The 18,313-nt window shown below is 46.3% G+C and overlaps 1 protein-coding gene and 1 non-coding gene across 2 annotated transcripts; both read right to left on the minus strand.

The window, feature by feature from the left end:
- Window positions 1-248: 248 nt before the first annotated feature.
- On the minus strand, window positions 249-321 carry TRNAP-CGG (transfer RNA proline (anticodon CGG)). The gene has a single exon. It is a non-coding gene; the product is annotated as a tRNA-Pro (tRNA).
- Window positions 322-8,272: 7,951 nt separating this feature from the next.
- On the minus strand, window positions 8,273-18,204 carry LOC146174988 (uncharacterized). The gene is made up of 2 exons (XM_084585496.1): window positions 18,177-18,204; window positions 8,273-8,850 (listed from the first exon to the last, which is right to left on the minus strand). Exons 1-2 carry the CDS (start codon window positions 18,202-18,204, stop codon window positions 8,273-8,275), a joined length of 606 nt encoding a protein of 201 aa, XP_084441622.1.
- Between the last annotated feature and the right edge of the window lie 109 nt (window positions 18,205-18,313).

Consider the following 18,313-nt stretch of genomic DNA (forward strand, 5'->3'; position numbering starts at 1 on the left):
TATATATATATATATATATATATATAGAGAGAGAGAGAGAGAGAGAGAGAGAGAGAGAGATAAATGAAGGGGAAATGAGGGTACTCGTTATAATACATGAAGGAAAGCAGCCAACAGTCGGTGAGGCCAAGGAAACCACTGGGGATTGTACTTTATGTCTTTTTTTATTTTTACTTCGGTAATCATATAAATTAGTAATGTAATCTGTTTGAGGGAAAGATAAACACAAAGTAGAAGAAAAAACAACGTGCCGATGGTGGGGACCGAGCCCACGACCTCCGAATACCGCGTCCGGTGCTCTTCCAACTGAGCTACATCGGCCGCGTTCCCATCTGCTACTTTCTTGGCTATTTTATTGATTTTTATTTACATTACCCCTCAGGGCCAGAGGCATCACACAGGGGGGAGTGGTAGATTCACAAAAATGAAGAGAGTACAGTATGTACATGAATGTCAAATTGCACCTGAGTATACAATGTTAGCTAGAGCTACGCGGAACTGCTCATAGTTAGTAATGCCAACAATTTCTGCGGGAAGGTGGTTCCAGTCTCGTGAGGTTCGCGGCAGGAAAGATTGCGAGAAGCATTTCGTGTTACATGATAAAATTCCAACTTTGTGTTGATGGTCAATGCGATGGGATACATAACTTGGACGGGGAATGAGGCGATCACGAAGAGCGGGATGATGGTACAACTTGTGGAACATGGTTATGCGGAAAAATTTTCTGCGCGATGTCAGTAGAGGGAGGCACAAATTAGTCTTCATGGCTGTTATACTGGCTGTTCGGTTGTAGTTAGCAAGAATAAAACGTACAGAGTTATTTTGGACCATCTTGAGATCAGTAATTAGGTTACTTGAGTAGGGTCCCATACCGGTGTAGCATACTCGAGTTTCGATCTTATTAATGTTTTGTATAGTAACAGTTTCAAGTGAGAAGGAACATTATAAAAGTTGCGACGTAAGTAGCCTAGCATGCGATTAGCATTTTTAATTATGTTCTTGGTATGGAGGGACCAGTCGAGGTTACTAGTAATGTGGACGCCGAGGTATTTGTATGACGGGACTGATTCCAAGGAAATGTTATCGAGGTAGTAGTGGGGTGGGGAGGAAGATTTTCTAGATACGCGCATGACTTTGCATTTGTTAATATTTAGCTGCATTAGCCGATCCTTGTACCATTTACCAATAGCAGAAAGGTCTGACTGAAGTAAGGTAATGTCGTTAGCATTGGTTATTTCTCTATAAATGACACAATTATCGGCGAAAAGGTGAATATGAGAATTTACAAGAGAGGCAAGATCGTTAATGTAAATCAGAAACAAAAGAGGACCAAGAACAGAACCTTGTGGAACTCCAGAACACATCTCTGTAAAGCTAGAATTATAACCATTAGCAGAGACAAATTGTGAGCGATTAAGCAAAAAACATTCAATCCATTTGAATAAGTTACAGTCAATGTTAAGATTTGATAGTTTGTGAAGTAGTAGTTTGCGACAGACCTTGTCGAACGCTTTAGAAAAATCTAAGAATCTGCAGTCAGCTAGTGATGAGATGTCTAGAATGTGATGCAGAGCATGTGTAAATGATATTAACTGTGTTTCACACGAGTAAGATTTCCGAAAACCATGTTGCGCTGATGTAAAGAACGATTTCGATTCGAGGAAATTAACAAGGTTAGTGAATATTATATATTCGAGCATTTTGCAACAGGTACTAGTAAGGGATATTGGACGATAATTACTAGGGGATGCTTTACTGCCGGATTTGTAGACTGGAACCTCCACTCATTAGAAAGTGTTGAATGATCAAGTGATTGCTGGAAAAGTTTTGATAACATTATAGAAGAATAAGCCGAAGTGTTTTTTAAGAACTTTGAATTGATACAGTCATATCCCGGAGCAGAGTGAAAACTGAGACCATCAATAAGCTTGTTGGCACCTGGCATATCAATGGTTATTGGGGGCATGATAAAATAGTTTGAATAGTGTATTGTTGGCATAGGTACATCAGATATGGTTGTAAAGTTGTCAGTAAATGCGCGGTTCAGAATTGTAGCACAAACGTCGGAAGGAACGGGTTCACCTGATGGGTAAGTTAGGGCGATGCTATCATCAGTGGAAGGATTAATGACACGCCAGAATTTTTTCACATTTGGGGTTAGCATAGAGGGCACTGCACGAGAGTAAAATTTCGTTTTAGCTTCTTTGAGCGCATGCATGTACATATGGGACGTAACTGTATATGAAGCCCATCGCTCGCTAGTTGGGGAAAGCTTCGCAACACGGTAGAGGCGTTTCTTTTTGTTAGATAGACGCTTGATGTGATTGTTATACCAAGGAGCGTTTGAGTGATCGGTTACCGTGCGAAGGGGAGTGAACTGTTCAGTTAGGTGGGTCTCTATATTGGTGAACATGGTCCAGTTAGTTTGCACACTACGGTTGTCAAAGTTATCGAGGGAAACATCGATAAAAGAAGATAGCTCGTTATTTATCGCCTCAAAGTTTGCTCTGTTGTAGTCACGTATAACTTTTTTTCTTTTTAAGGTTATTCGTAGGAGATAGGTTAATGTCAAATTGCAGCAGCAAGTGGTTGCTGATGCCCGGAAGGTATGTTATAGGTGATACTGTCAGATCGATTTGTTAAGACTAAATATAGTATATTCGCTGCGTTTGCTGGTATTCTAGTTGCTTGTGTGCACAATTGTACTAAAGAGAATGTTGTGCATACATCTATGAACTCGCGACCTTGAGAAGAGAACGGGGACATTGAAGGGGGGTCCGATATCCATGTTATGTTCGGAAAATTAAAATCACCAAATAAGAAAAGTGGACATGAAGGAAAACGTGTAGTGACCATATTAATAGCATCATAAAGTTCTTCACTAAACGTAGGCAACGAGGAAGGTGGACGGTAGCAAACCCCTGTCACTACACGCTGGTGATTAAGGGTGATAGCGGACCAAACTATTTCCGTGGACATAGTACGTTCCACGTCCACCGCTATGGTTGAGGGCGGCGCTGGTGAACACTCTCAAGATTCGTATATAGACAACATTAATACCCAAGAAATTAGCAGATGGGACAGCGGCCGATGTAGCTCAGTTCCTTTTTAAGCGTCTGAGCTACATCATGGTATCCGATTCTTGCCAGTAGAAGCGAACAATGATACACAGTTGGATCTTTTGATGCTACTGGCTCTCCACAGCATATGGAAAAGCAGAATGGCTGTAGAGCACGGTGACGTCGATGCACGTTCCGCGAGACAGCTCTTTAGAGAGAGCATACGGGCATATGTGGACGAACAGAAAGCTTTAAAACTAGAGCCAGAATGGTTAGTTTTGAAGGGTTCTCACATATGAGGGATTTTTAATCCGACAACTTCAGCTAAGGAAGGCTGAAGCTTCAAGTCAATGCTTGATCTTTTATTTTGTCATGTTAGTGATGTCACATGTGTCTTTTTTCTGTACGTCCTCGGTCAGGAAATAAAGAAAAAAAAGCCATTGTAGCTCAGTTGGAAGAGCACCGGACGCGGTATTCGGAGGTCGTGGGTTCGGTCCCCACCATGGGCACGTTGTTTTTTTTTCTTCTACTTTGTGTTTATCTTTCCCTCAAACAGATTACATTACTAATTTATATGATTACCGAAGTAAAAATAAAAAAAGACAAAGTACAATCCCCAGTGCTTTCCTTGGCCTCACCGACTGTTGGCTTCTTTCCTTCATATATATATATATATATATATATTCTAAATATATATATATATATATATATATATATATATATATATATATATATATATATATATATATATATTGTTGTAGAAGACCTTGAACAGGGCAGTACGTCGTCAATAGTCAATTTAATGTTCTGCGACCAGTCGTGAGACGTGTCAGCATGCGTACGAGCGTCGAAGCGAGCTTCGTTGTCGTTTCCTTTTCTGCCCGTCACGCGCGTTGAACCTGCTTGTCGTCGTTCTCTTCAGCAACAGGCGCTGAACATATCAGAGCTCAATACCTGCTTTACAACTCCCCCGGGCGAAAAGACGCCATCCTGGCGGCTTATGGCGATGTGACGATGGCCGGATCGTAGTAAGGTTTCAGGCGGTTACTATGTACAATTTCACGATTTCGGCAACGGTGGTCAGTGGATGGCGTAAGGGGTTCGATGAGGTAGTTGACGGAGTATGTTTGCTTGACAAAACGGTAGGGGCCCTGATACTTGCTCAGAAGTTTGGATGAAAGGCCGAGACTGGAAGAAGGCACCCATAGCCAGACCAAAGAGTCTGTACGGTAAGTAGGAAGAAGTGCAGAATTATCTCGGGTGGTTTTCTGCTGTTGCTGGGCGTGAGAAGTGAAGGACCGGGAACGCTGGCGGCATGCTTCGGCATAAGTTGCAGCTTGTGAGACAGTCGTGAATTCAGAAGAATCCGGTCGGTAAGGGAGAATGGTGTCCATGGTACAAGAGGGCTCACGACCGTACAGGAGGAAGTATGGCGAGAAACCGGTGGTTGCTTGTATGGCAGTTATAAGCGAATGTGATGAATGGAAGAACGCGGTCCCAGTTGGAATGGTCGGAAGCGACATATATTGCTAGCATGTCGCCCATGGGGCGGTTAAAACGCTCAACCATTCCATTTGTTTGCGGATGGTACGCGGAGGTGGCGCGGTGAACGAGTTTGCATTCTCTAAGAACAGCTTCGACAACTTCAGAAAGAAAAGCGGGACCTCTGTCACTCAGCAATTCTTTGGGAGCCCCGTGGCGAATAATTATGTGATGGAGGATGAAGGCGGCAATCTCTTGGGCTGTAGCAGATGTTAAAGACGCCGTTTCGGCGTAGCGTGTGAGATGATCGACTGCAACGATGATCCAGCGATTGCCTGTTGATGTGCTAGGAAGCGGGCCGTATAGGTCTATTCCAAAACGCTCAAAGGGCTGAGCTGGGCAGGTCAGCGGCTGCAGAGGAGCGGCGGGTTGGCGAGGTGGGTGTTTTCGGCGCTGACACTCTTGGCAGGACTGGACGAACCGACGAACATAACGGTACATCCTACGCCAGTAGTACCGCTGTCGCAGGCGAGTGAAGGTTTTCAATAAGCCGGCGTGGGCAAACTAGGGATCGTCGTGGTAATGGGAGCAAATCACGGAGCGTAGATGGGTCGGAATTACAAGCAGCCACTTTCTACCATCCGGAAGGTAATTCCTACGGTAGAGGAGCTCGTCTCTGATGGCGAAATGGTGAGACTGGCGACGGAGAGCGCTGCAAGGAGGTCGTGAAGCGCGGCCAGATAAAAAATACAGGAGTGAAGCGATCCATGCGTTTTTGCATTGCTCGGAAGTCATATCGGTGGGCATGTTGGTGGGATGTAGCACGGATATAGCAGGAGTGGCTTCAGACGGCAAGAGAGAACGTGAGAGAGCATCAGCATCGGCATGTTTACGGCCAGAGCGATAGATGACGTTAATGTCGTATTCTTGGAGCCTCAGAGCCCAACGAGCCAGTCGACCAGAAGGATCTTTCAAAGAAGACAGCCAGCAGAGGGAGTGATGATCGGTGACGACATCAAAAGAACGGCCATACAAGTAGGGGCGAAATTTTACTATTGCCCAGAGAATAGCGAGACACTCTTTCTCGGTGACGGAATAGTTTGCTTCAGCTTTTGTTAGGGTCCAACTTGCGTAAGCGACAACATAATCATCAAAGCCAGACTTCCGCTGAGCGAGTACTGTGCCGAGGCCGACGCCGCTGGCATCAGTGTGGATTTCCGTGGGAGGAGAAGGGTCGAAATGACGCAGGATTGGCGGAGTCGTCAGAAGGTGGCGAAGTGTCGCGAAGGCATCATCCCAGTGCGGAGACCAGGCTGAAAGATCGTGGCTGGACAGAAGCTTGGTGAGAGGGTTGATGATTGTGGCGAAATTGCGAACAATGCGGCGGAAGTACGAGCAGAGGCCGACGAAGCTGCGGAGTTCTTTCACATATTGGCTTGGGAAATTCTGCCACAGCGCGTAATTTTGCCGGTTCGGGAAGAACGCCATCCTTGGGGACGACATGTCCGAGTATGGTTAGCTGCCATGCTCCGAGACGGCACTTCTTTAAATTTAATTGGAGGCCAGCGTCGGTCAGGCATCGCAGAACTGTTTAAAGGCGCTGGAGGTGAGATGGAAAATCTGGTGAAAAGATGACAACGTCGTCAAGGTAACAAAGGCAAGTGTGCCATTTGAGCCCTCTGAGTAGGTTGTCCATCATGCGTTCAAATGTGGCAGGGGCATTGCACAGTCCGAATGGCATGACATTAAACTCATAGAGCCATCGGGTTTGACGAAACCGGTTTTTGGGCGATCGGCCTCTGCCATCGGCACCTGCCAGTAGCCGGAACGCAGGTCTATTGAAGAAAAGAACTCAGCTCCCTGCAGGCAGTCAAGGGCGTCGTCGATACGAGGGAGAGGATAAACGTCCTTGCGCATGATCTTGTTCAGTCGGCGGTAATCTATACAGAATCGGATGGAACCGCCTTTTTTCTTGACCAGGACGACCGGAGACGCCCAAGAGCTGTGCGACGGTTGGATCACGTTGCGCTGGAGCATGTCCGTCACATGTTCGTCAATAATGCGGCGCTCGGCGGCTGAAACACGGTACGGACGCTGGCGCAAAGGGGAATGGGTGCCGGTATCAATACGGTGAGTAACGGTAGTTGTGCGCCCCAACGAATGTTGCTGGGAGTCGAACGAAGCCGCGAAACTTTGTAGGATGGCGACAAGCTGGGCTCGTTGTAAGGGCGTCAGGCCAGCGTCGATGGACCGGTGGAAAACTTCGAGGGATGATAGAGTGGCGACACGAATAGGTGTTATGGCGCTGATGTGAAGGCCGGCGATGGTATCGCCGAAGGGATAGGTGGGCGTGGAATCGAGCAAAGCAACACTACTTACTGACTGGCGATGGTATCGCCGAAGGGATAGGTGGGCGTGGAATCGAGCAAAGCAACACTACTTACTGACTGGCCACGAAGTAAAGTGGTAGGGCAGGGGCACGGGTTACAAATAAAAATAGCACTTCAGTTGCGAAAAATTGTCAGCACATTATGGGGTAGCAGCACAGATTTTTGGTCAGCGCATCGTAACGAAGGTGTGTAGATAACAGTGGCGTCGGAAAGAGCAGCACAATAAAGAGGAACAGGCACTGAGGAGAAAGGCGGAACGTCGGTGTCCTCTGCGACGTGCACGGTAGCGGCAGCAGCAGCGGTGTGTCGAAAAAAGTGTCACTGAGGGGTGATAACTCACGTTGAGCACGGGCGCAGTCTATAATGGCGTTATGATTGGAGAGGAAGTCCCAACCAAGGATAACGTGGTGTGATGAGCGGGCGAGGACGAGGAATTCTATTGTGTATTGAACGTCGTCGATGACAAGGCGGGCGGTGCAGGCGGCTAATGGTCGAATGTCCTGAGCGCTGGCTGTGAGAAGAGAAATTGCAGGAAGCGGCGTCATCACCTTTTTGAATTTGCGACAGAGGGCGTAATTAAGAACAGAAACGGCTGCGCCAGTGTCTACAAGTGCTTCGACAGGAGCTCTCTCGATGAATATGGTAATAATGTTGGCTGGTACGTGAACAGGTCTTGAGTTGGTCCCTGATGGCGCAGTTCTTGCCTCCGGAACTGCGGCCGTTAGTTTTCCGTGTCAACGGCTGATTGTCGGCGGAGCATCGGGGAACGGGAACGACGGCCAAGAGAAGGCGAGCGGTGGGAGCGGCGATCGTAACTTGAAGAGGACTGCGGAGGAGGCTCAGGGAACACAGGCGAGGGGGACAGAGGAAGATTGTACATCGGCTCACGTGTATAGTCGTAGGGACGAGGGCCACGATTGCGGCACAAACGAGCCACATGGCCGGCGACTCCACAGGCGTAGCAAATAGGTCAGTTGTCTTGTGTGCGCCAGGGGTTGGAAGGGTGTGGCTCTGGTCGACGGCGGAGAACCGGACGATAAGGGGGGATTGTAGGTTGCTCAGTTTGCTGACGTCCCTGAGGCTCGTAAAGGAGGGGAGACCGGCTGTACACAGGGGCGACAGGGGGTGGTGGCTGCACCAAAACATCAGCGTACGTGAGAGGAGCCGCCACCAACAGCTGCTGAGGAAGTGAAGGCAGAACCTCAGCGACCTGTTCTTGTATAACACACTGAAGAGTGGGAGTGAGCGGCGGCGCAGGCGCAGGTGCTGGCGGGCAAGTGAAGGTGGACAAGGAAAGCTGGCGTGCGGCTTCCTCACGAGCAAACTGTTGAATGTGCTGAATTAGCGACTGCTGGTCCTAGACACGTCCCCGGAGAGCGCCAAGGTGGAAAGGGTGGCCTGCTGAAGGCCAGCACGTCGTGTGGAAAGCCGCCTTTTGCGCAGCTCATCGAAGCTTTGGCAGAAGCTGATAACGTCGGGCACAGTTTGGGGATTTTTGACGACGAGCATGTGGAAGGCGTTATCGCCAATGCCTTGCATAATGTGCCTGATCTTCTCGGCGTCGCTCATTGTAGGGTTGACGCGCTTGCAGAGGTCGACGACATCTTCTATGAAACTGGTGAAGTTCTCGCCGGTTTGTTGTGCCCGACTTTGCAAGCGTTGCTGGGCGCGAAGCTTACGTATAGCGGGACGGTAAAAAACTTCGGTCAGGCTGGTCTTGAGAGCCGCCCAGGTAGGGATGTCACTCTCATCGTTGCGAAACCATAGATTGGCCACGTCGCTCAAATAAAAAATGACGCTTGCGAGCTTCACGTTGTCGTCCCACTTGTTGTACGCACTTACGTGTTCATACGACGCCAACCAGTCTTCTACATCCGTGTCATCGGTGCCGCTGAAGATGGCTGGGTCGCGCTGACGCGCTGCACCGGGACAGATGACAGGCTTTGGGGTTAGCTGTTGGCTAGCGGTCTCAGGAATCGCGGAAGTGGTAGGCAAAGCTCGGCTGCGAAGCTCCAGGTTGAGGGGATTACCCAGCACCTCCACCACTTGTTGTAGAAGACCTCGTCAATAGTCAATGGAACATTCTGCGATCAGTCGTGAGACGTGTGAGCACACGTACGTGCGTCGAAGCGAGCTTCGTTGTCGTTTTCTCTCCTGCCCGTCACGCGCGTTGAACATGCCTGTCGTCGTTCTCTTCAGCAACAGGCGCTGAACATATCAGAGCCCAATACCTGTTTTACAATATATATATATGTATATATATATATATATATATATATATATATATATATATATATATATATATATATATATATATATATATATATATATATATATATATAAATATATATATATACTAGAGCGAAGTGTACGCTTTTCTTTGTTTCGTCGCCTGTGGTCATACCTATTACTGTTCTTCCTTCTACGTGCCGTGTTTTTTTTTTCCTCGCACTCCCCACCTGCATTTTTTTCACTCCATGCCTCACCTGCTTTTTACCCTATCCACCACTACAATACCACTGTATGCCTCTCCGCCACCTGTTTATTTTTCAACTCTTCGCCCACAGAACCTACCCGCATCGTTTGCATTCGCACTCCTGATGAAGGCCAGCTTCTGGTCGAAACGTCGAGTCCAATAACATGTTTCTTTAAATGAAGTGTACACTTCGCTTTATAATTTTTAAGCGGCCAAGTACGTTATATGTTCTCGCATCCTATATATATATATATATATATATATATATATATATATAGTGCCACGCGCTTCCTGCCGTCCTGTACTGGGGAAGATGATGTTTTGGCGGGATAAGCAGAAGAAGAAAGGAAGCTGGTTCTGTCTGCTCTGGTGTGCTAACTTCCAGCGCATCCTAACATCTGTGTACATAAACCTCGTAACAAATGTGGTGGAGTTTGCGGGGTATAGATCACCACGGAACCTCTCCGACACCACCGAAGCAGAATTGCTGGGCTACCCCCCCCCCCCTACTGACGGAGATGGCGCAAGCAGATGTTTCAACGCAGCCCAAGCCAGCAGCATAACCGACCACCCCACAGCCTTATCGGGAATCCCGACACTTTATGGCAAGCCTGGGGAAGACGTGGATGACTGGCTCACCAACTACAATTGGGTGAGCAAATACAACCGTGGAGATGCGAATACGAAGCTGGCGAATGCGGTATTCTTCCTTGAAGAAACTGCACTAACATGGGTTGAGAATCTTTAAGCATCCCTAACCCCCTGGGATCGCTTCATGGAAGAAATGAGCGCATGATTCGGCGATGCCGATGCTCGAAAAAAGAGAGACTCTGGCTCAGCGAGCGCAATTACCTGGAGAGACCTGCACGACTTATATAGAAGTCATCAAGCTATACAGAATAATTGATGCTCGTATGCCTGAGGAATATAGTGGGCCACCTCCTCAAAGGAATAGCGCAAGATGTGTACAACTTTCTCATCTGCAAGGAGGGTTTGAATACCAGCGCTGATGTACCACGACACTGCCGCACGTTCGAAGGTTTGGAGCGACGCCGTATCCTTCCAACGTTTGGTCGGTTGCCTAATGTCACAGCTGTCGCCAGTGTGGATGTGTCTGAAGCGACGAGCATGGCAGATACAATTCGACAGATCATCCGCGTGGAGCTTCGGAGGAATCAAGATATTGGGGGCCACGTGAGACCCGTATACAGTGGCACCTCTTCGGCAGACAATAAATAGCCCATCTTCTACCGGTTATGCTCCCTCTGTTACAACTCCTTCGGACATCCGATGCTCTGCAGCTCATCGCCCGAACATCCAACCTGTCAGCATCAATGCCTACAACAGCGAGCACTCTCGACCTCCTCGTCGACTACATCCAGAACACGATGCGTTTAATCCAAGCGACGACGAGCCTTATTCATCGAATGAACGAGGCCACATATCGCATTTTCGCCGCAATCGCCGTCCGTACCAGCAGTATCGCTGATAGTGGGTGAACTCCCGTACAAGGTTTCCTGTAGACAATTATGATTCATATAGAAGAATACTTGGCCGGAATGAGTACAGAGCAAAAGTGAGCCGACAAGAACGCAAGAATGACGCTGAACCGAAACGAATCCCCGACTCCGACCGCAGCCTGAAACCACCACCTTGGCGCCTACGACGCTCCCTTTCTCCCCGACGACGGTCGCCACCTCCGGGAAACTAGTGAGTGCGGCCGATGGAAGTGAGGTCGCAAATGATTCTAGCTTACCTATGCCTCTGCCCGTTTCGATGTTAAAGAACCGGATTGAAGTGTTCGTGGACGGTTTACGTACTATGGCGTTGTTGCACACAGGTGCAACCATTTCTATTATAAGCCTCGCTTTTAAAAACTGCCTTGGTCGTAAAATTATATTTGGTTGGGATAGTGCGGCGACATTGTGTGGTGTTGGTTACGAACCGCTTAACCCACTTGGAATCTGTCCCGTGAATCTTATCGCCGGCCACACATTCCGAACTGAATTCGCAGTACTCGCTCGATCAACGCATGACGTAATTATTGGATTCAATTTTCTGGAACTATGTGGGGCCACTCTCGACTTTAGCAACGGAGACATTTCTATGAGCAATCGAATTGAATCTGCTTTGTGCGAAAATTCGCGGGCGAATCCCAGCACGCTTTCGGTTTTGGAAGACAGTCATTCCTGCAATGTCAGCAGAGTTTATACAAGTTGTTAGTTCAAGCTGTACCAGTGATAAGTTCGACACTGTGGTTGAACCACTCTTCCTTAACTGCGCGAAGAAAAGTATTCTTATTCCACACTGCGTCATCTCATTCATGAATGGCCATTCTTCTTTGTGGATGACTAACCGCTCTGAGGAACCTGTTGTATTACCACGTGGTCTAAAACTTGCCAACTTTGACGAAGACGCTTTTAAATCAGTGGCAGTGCTCAGCACAGACAATTCCCAGCCTACCGCATGCCCAGAACTAGATAAGACAAAATTCCTTGCCATGATTAACAAGTCTCTGCCAGCAAGTGACCGTCACAGTTTAGTGTAAGTTTTATTGAAACATACTGCGGCTTTCAATTTCTCTCGGGACTCATCACCACGGATTTCTATTTCCCGTACTCAGCACCGATTCAATACTGGGACGCCTGATCCAATTCGTCAGAAGCCTTATCGTGTATCCTCATCAGAGCGCCAAACAATGGAAGAACAAGTTCGTGATATGCTGTATAAGGACATCATTCAGGAATCGTCTAGTGCGTGGACTGCCCCTGTGATACTAGTCAAAAAGAAATATAGCACATGGCGATTTTGTGTTGATTATCGATGGCTGAATACTGTTACCAAGAAGGACATGTATCCCCTGCCACGTATTGATGACGCCATTGATTGTTTGCATTCTGCCTCCTATTTTCTTCAGTTGACCTGCGATCAGGCTATTGGCAGATCCCCATGCACCCAGAAGATAAAGAAAAGACGGCATTCATCACCCCAGACGGGCTGTATGAATTTAATGTGATGCCGTTTGGATTATCTAAGCTCCTGCCTCGTTAGAAAGATTGATGGATACCGTTTTGCGCGGACTTACGTGGCACATTTCTATGTGTTATTTGGATGATGTAGTGATATTCGGGACTACTTTTTGTGAACATAACAGTCGATTAGAAACTGTCTTGGAGTGTATTGAGAAACGCTGGTCTGATACTCAATTCAAAGAAAGGTCGTTTTGGAGAACGCCAGACTGTGGTACTTGGACATCTCGTAGACAAGGATGGAATCAGGCCTGATCCGAAAAAGTTCGAAGCTGTCACTTGTTTTAAACCGCCGAAATCGTTAAAACAACGAAGGAGTTTTTTGCGGCTTTGCTCCTATTTCCGGTGTTTTGTTCCAAAGTTTGCTGACCTAGCATATCCCCTTACTTGTCTTCTGCAAAAAGATGTAACTTTCAAGTGGACTGCCGATTGTGACTCCGCCTTTCTTCAGTTAAAATAATTTTGACATCAGGGCCTGTACTACGGCACTTCTGCCCATCAGCTCCAGCAGAACTTCACACCGACACCAGCGCAGTTAGAGTTGGTGCTGTGCTCATACAGCGCCACAATGGCAATGAAGATGTCGTTGCATATGCAAGCCGTTCTTTGAGCAAAGCTGAGCGTAATTACTAAGTAACTGTGCAGCAATACTTAGCTGTTGTTTTCGATGTTCAACGGTTTAGGTCATATCTTCATGGATGTGTATTTAAAATTGTGACGGACCATCATACGTTACGTGCGCTGGTAAACATTCGTAACCCCTGTGGACGCCTTGCGCGGTGGGCTTTGCGCCTTCATGAATTCAATTTTACGGTCTTTTAAGAGTGGTCGTAAGCACGGTGATGCTGACTGCCTGTCACGGTAGCCGCTTGAAACTACTGATTGCGACAATGAGATCTTGAATGAATATATAGCTGCCATTTCTCCAAGCTTCCTCAATGTTGTGAATTCAAGATTGCGCAGCGAAACGACAGAGAGTTGGCACCGCTTTTTGATGCAGCAAGTTTCCGGAACCCTCCGCCCTCATTCTGCATTCGTGATGGTCTACTATACAGATAGAGCTACTGGTCAGTAGGTGCGCGGTTTCTTCTGGTAGTTCCTACAAGTCTTTGGTGTCAGGTTCTTCAGGTAATGCACGACGATGCCACAGCTGGACACCTGAGTTTCGCCAGGACATTGCACAGGACTAAGGAACGTTTTTATTGGCAGAAGATGCGTCAAACTACTCAACGTTATGTGGCCAGCTGCCTGCAGTGCCAGCGTTTCAGCACCCAACCTGCTCTCCACCTGGCCATCTTCAGCCTATAAAGCCAACACGAACCCCATTCAAACATGCGGGAATTGACCTTCTAGGACCATTTCCCCGGTCCTCCAACAGAAACCGCTGGGTCATCGTGTGCGTGGATTACCGTACACGGTACCAGAAACTAATGACATACCGTCAGCCACTGCTTCTGATGTCTCGGCTTTCCTTCTACGGTCCATCATTCTTCGACGTGGGCCTCCTCGTGTGTTAATGAGCGACCCTGGGCGACAGTTTACGGCAGAAGTTGTAGAGGAACTTCTTCGCCTCTGCTCATCCCATTTTCGCCTTTCAACCCCTTACCAACTACAAACAAACGGTCTTACCGAACGCACCAATCGTACGCTTAGCAATATGCTCGCACTGTATGTCGACTGCTGCCACAAAATCTGGGATGAAGTCCTTCCGTTTATAACGCACGCATTTAACACTGCTTGGCACGTAACGACAGGCTACAGTCTGTTTTTTTCCTTTTTACGCACGGACTCCACGAACTACTGTGGACACGTTTTTACCTTTCTCACTCTCTGCTTAAATTTCACTCGCGCATACTCTCTCTTTGGCTGAAGAAGCTCGTCGACTCTCTAGACTTCGCACTCTTTCCTCCCAGGAACGGTACAAGCCTACGATAAGCATCATCAAGATGTTAATCATTATTTATTTTTTATTTATTTCAACCTCAAAGGGCCCATTGAAGGGGTATTACATGAGCGAGTGGGTTACAGGGCATATTATTGCTTCGAGTGATGCTTTGAACATTGATGGGTCTGTATGGAGTACGACGTCGGCAAGCAAGTCATTCCAGCCTTTTGCTGTGCGAACGAAAAACGAATATAGATGCGCAGATGTGCGGGCTTGCGGAAGATGGGTTGTATTTTCGTGGTTCGTGCGGCTGGAGATGCGGTATGCAGGGATGTTAACAGATTCGTGCGAAAGATGATAATAGAATTTATGAAAAAGAGATAGTCTTGCGATGCTACGCCGGTTAGCTAAATTTGATAAATGAGCATTGCATTTTAGTTTCGTTACGCTTTCATGATAAGAATATGCAGAGAAGATGAATCTAGCGGCACGGTTTTGTATTGCTTCTAGCGTGTTAGAAAGATTAAGTTGATTATTGTCCCAAATAGCGCATGCATATTCTAGTTTGGGCCGTACAAATGTCACATAGGCTAGTGATTTTAACGATGGTGGTGCTAGACGTAGTGTTCGCCGCAAATACCCCAGAACTCGATTTGCTTCTTTACAAATTTGAGTTACGCGGTATGTCCACTTAAGATCATGTGTTAAGTGAAGGCCAAGGTATTTATATGTGGTTACTGCTGCAATTTCTGAATTAGCTATTAGGTACTTAAAAGGTAGTTCAGAGGGACGCCTGTGAAAAGAAAGTAAAGAAGTTTTTTTTTTCCACGTTAAGAGACATGAGCCACTTACTGCACCAAGTTAAAATGCGATCAATGTCAGATTGAAGAAGTTGGCGATAACTGTGAGTGATTATGGGACGGTACACAACACAATCGTCAGTAAATAGGCGTATGTTAGAGCATATGTCAGTTGGCAGGTCGTTTATATAGATAAGAAAAAACAGGGGCCCCAGGACTGTGCCCTGGGGTACCCCAGATATAACAGAAGAGTGAGAAGAAGAGCATTTATTAGCGAGAACAAACTGTTGCCGGTTAGTTAGAAAGTTACGAAGCCAGTCAAGTGCCAAGGAATTGAGATTAAGCAGGGAAAGTTTCAAAAAAGCCGCCGGTGGGGAACTTTGTCAAACGCCTTTTCGAAATCTAAGAAGAGGGCGTCCACTAGAATGTTGTGATCAAGGTTGGAGCTTAGGTCATTAATAAATAGAGCTAACTGTGTGACGCAAGAAAAGCCCTTTATAAAACCATGTTGGCTGGCGTGAAAGAAATTAACAGATAAAAGAAATTTCAGAACGTGAGAAAAGATTACATGTTCCATTAGTTTAGACGAGACGCTAGTAATGGATATAGGACGGTAATTATGACGGGAAGATGAAGGCCCTTTTTTTGGTACTGGAATGACTTTACCTACTTTCCAGTCATGCGGTACAATGCCCGATGAAAGCGATTGCTGAAATATATGAGACAACAGGACACTTGTGATATGTTTTGTGTTTTTTAGTACCTTTGCGTTAATATCATCAATACCTGCTGATGATGTTACTTTCAAAGAATCAATTAATTTAACAATGCCGTGGGGTTCGAATGATATATCGGGCATAGAAGGAAAACAAAAAGGATGGAAAATCCGGTAGGTCCACATCTGGTTCACGAGTAAATACAGAACTAAAGGTCATATTTAATACTTCACCAACTTCATGTTCCGCAATTGTAGTAATATCATCATTATGATTAAGTGTTATTGGGTTGCCATTGTTAGGATTGATACATCTCCAGAATTGACGAGGGCTTTTGCGTAGCATTTCAGGGAGCGTGGTATTAAAAAATGATTGCTTAGCTTTAAAAACATGAGCGCTAAATTGTTTTTCGGCTACGTAATACTTCTGCCATGTACTAGGGTTGTTATTTCGTCTGGCTGCTCGAAACAATCTTTTCTTCTTGTTATTAAGACTCTTTAATGTATTATTGAACCAAAGGGTATTAACGCGCTCACTTACAGTAATTGTAAGGATGTATTGTTTTACAAGACTGTTCATTTTATTGTTAAAAAGAAGCCAGTTAGTCTCGGTGGACCTTCGCTCAAAATCAATAAGAAACGAAGTACAGAAATTTGCTAGTTCACGGGTATTGCTTAGATAATCGCCTTTGTTATAAAGAGTGAGTGTTTTAGTTACTGTCTTAGGTTTTGGCAGGTGGTTGAGAAACGTAGCGTGAATTATTGAATGGTCACTAAGTCCAGGAAGATATGAAAGGGATAACATTCTCTGGATGTGACGTTAAAATCAGATCAAGTGTGCTAGATGACTGTGCACTTTGTCTTGTTGGTGAAGAGATTAGTTGAGTTAAGGCAAAGGTTTGACATGTGTTCACAAAATAGCACTCGGCGGAATTTGATGCGATCTCAGAAGGGCAAGACCAGTTTATCGCGGGAAAGTTAAAATCCCCTAATATAAAGACAGTAGCATGCGGAATCTTCGTGGTTACGGTATTAATAGCATCATGAAATAGTGGAATGAACGAGGCGTCGCTGTCTGGAGCGCGGTAAGTACTGCAGATTATCATGGGCGGAAATGAGGCACGAGAGCAAATGAACAGTATTTCAAGGGGTGAGTCAATCTGTAGATTAAAGCATTGAAGGTTACGATGGGTGGCTATCAGCACGCCTTTGCCTCGCCTGCTTAATCGATCGCGGCGGAAAATCTCGAAGCTCGGGAAAATTGTCTGCACTTCTCTATAATCTATTAGTTCATTTAGCCAGGTTTCAGTTAGTACGACGACATTGCACTAGGTGGTGTCTATGAGACTTGTGAGGGCATCGCGTTTAGGAAGAAGGCTTCTTATGTTAGTATAAAGGAAAGATACAGTGTTGAAATTCGAGTCGTGGGAGGGACTTGTGGATAGCTATGAGGAGCGGGGAACTACCTGCTGTGAAGCTCGATCAAAAGTGTATGTGGTGTTTCCTATGGTTAACTTATCATGCCGGAGGGTGAATTTCCCACGTTGGCCCTTTGCAAACTGCACTAGGTTTTTACGGATTTGGCGAGTGTTTTGGCAATAGTCTTCGGAGATGCTAAAATCGGTTCCTTTTAATTTTTTTTTCATTTGCAAGGACCTGTTATTTGAATTTACAGTGAGCAAATCTTACCACTATCGGTCTCTGTTTCATGCTGTCGACATGCCCGAGTCGATGCGCTAGTTCTATGTGCAGGGGTTCAACTGAGACATTTAGGTTAGTATTGCAGAAGTCAATAATCAACTTTTCAGACTCTGCCCAAGTTTCACGATCAGCATCCTTTACGCCAAAAAACAGAAGGTTAGGGCGGCGACACTGATCCTCTGAATGATCTAGTCGACGCAAGTTCAACTTTCGGATTATACCGTCTATTAGGCGTAATTACAATGCCTGCCATCATTTCATTATTGCTATAGAATTCATCTATGTCAGCAGATATATACTTCCGAGCAAGAAAGCCTACTCCTAGTTCTCGCCGCTCTGGTAAACCTCGATAACACAGTGCACGTCGGTCCTTCAGTTCAGCATATGCCTCATTCGGCCTCCTAACCTTACTACGCCCCATAACATCCCAATTCATACCCTCTAGTTTCTCCAACTGCAATGCTAAACTAGCCTCACTATATATATATATATATATATATATATATATATATATATATATATATATATAGTGCAGTAGTTCCGACCGACAGAAGCTCACGCGACAAATCGCAGAGGTCGACGAAGTGAAGCCAATGCGTCGTTGACACTGTAGATTTGCTTTGAGCAACACCCAGTTGCCTGGTACAGAGTCATCACCCACCGCCATGTTGTTACAATAAACACCTTACACTTAGTGGGGGTGTTTCAGTCGTCGTCCCGGTCGTAGCAAAGATATTAACCCTGAAACCTCGGTACCGCACGTTACCATCTTGGGC

This window comes from Amblyomma maculatum, chromosome 11 (assembly GCF_055883805.1).
Source record: "Amblyomma maculatum isolate TAMU_Amacu chromosome 11, ASM5588380v1, whole genome shotgun sequence".
In the NCBI taxonomy this organism is placed as follows: Eukaryota; Metazoa; Arthropoda; class Arachnida; order Ixodida; family Ixodidae; genus Amblyomma; species Amblyomma maculatum.

Excerpts from the sequence above, each read along its gene's own strand:
- LOC146174988 (XM_084585496.1), bottom strand. The coding sequence starts at position 18,204 with ATGGCGGTGGGTGATGACTCTGTACCAG. Across the intron at positions 8,851-18,176 it reads GGGTGATGACTCTGTACCAG|CGCGTCAGCGCGACCCAGCC; the intron begins GCAACTGGGTGT and ends GTCCCGGTGCAG.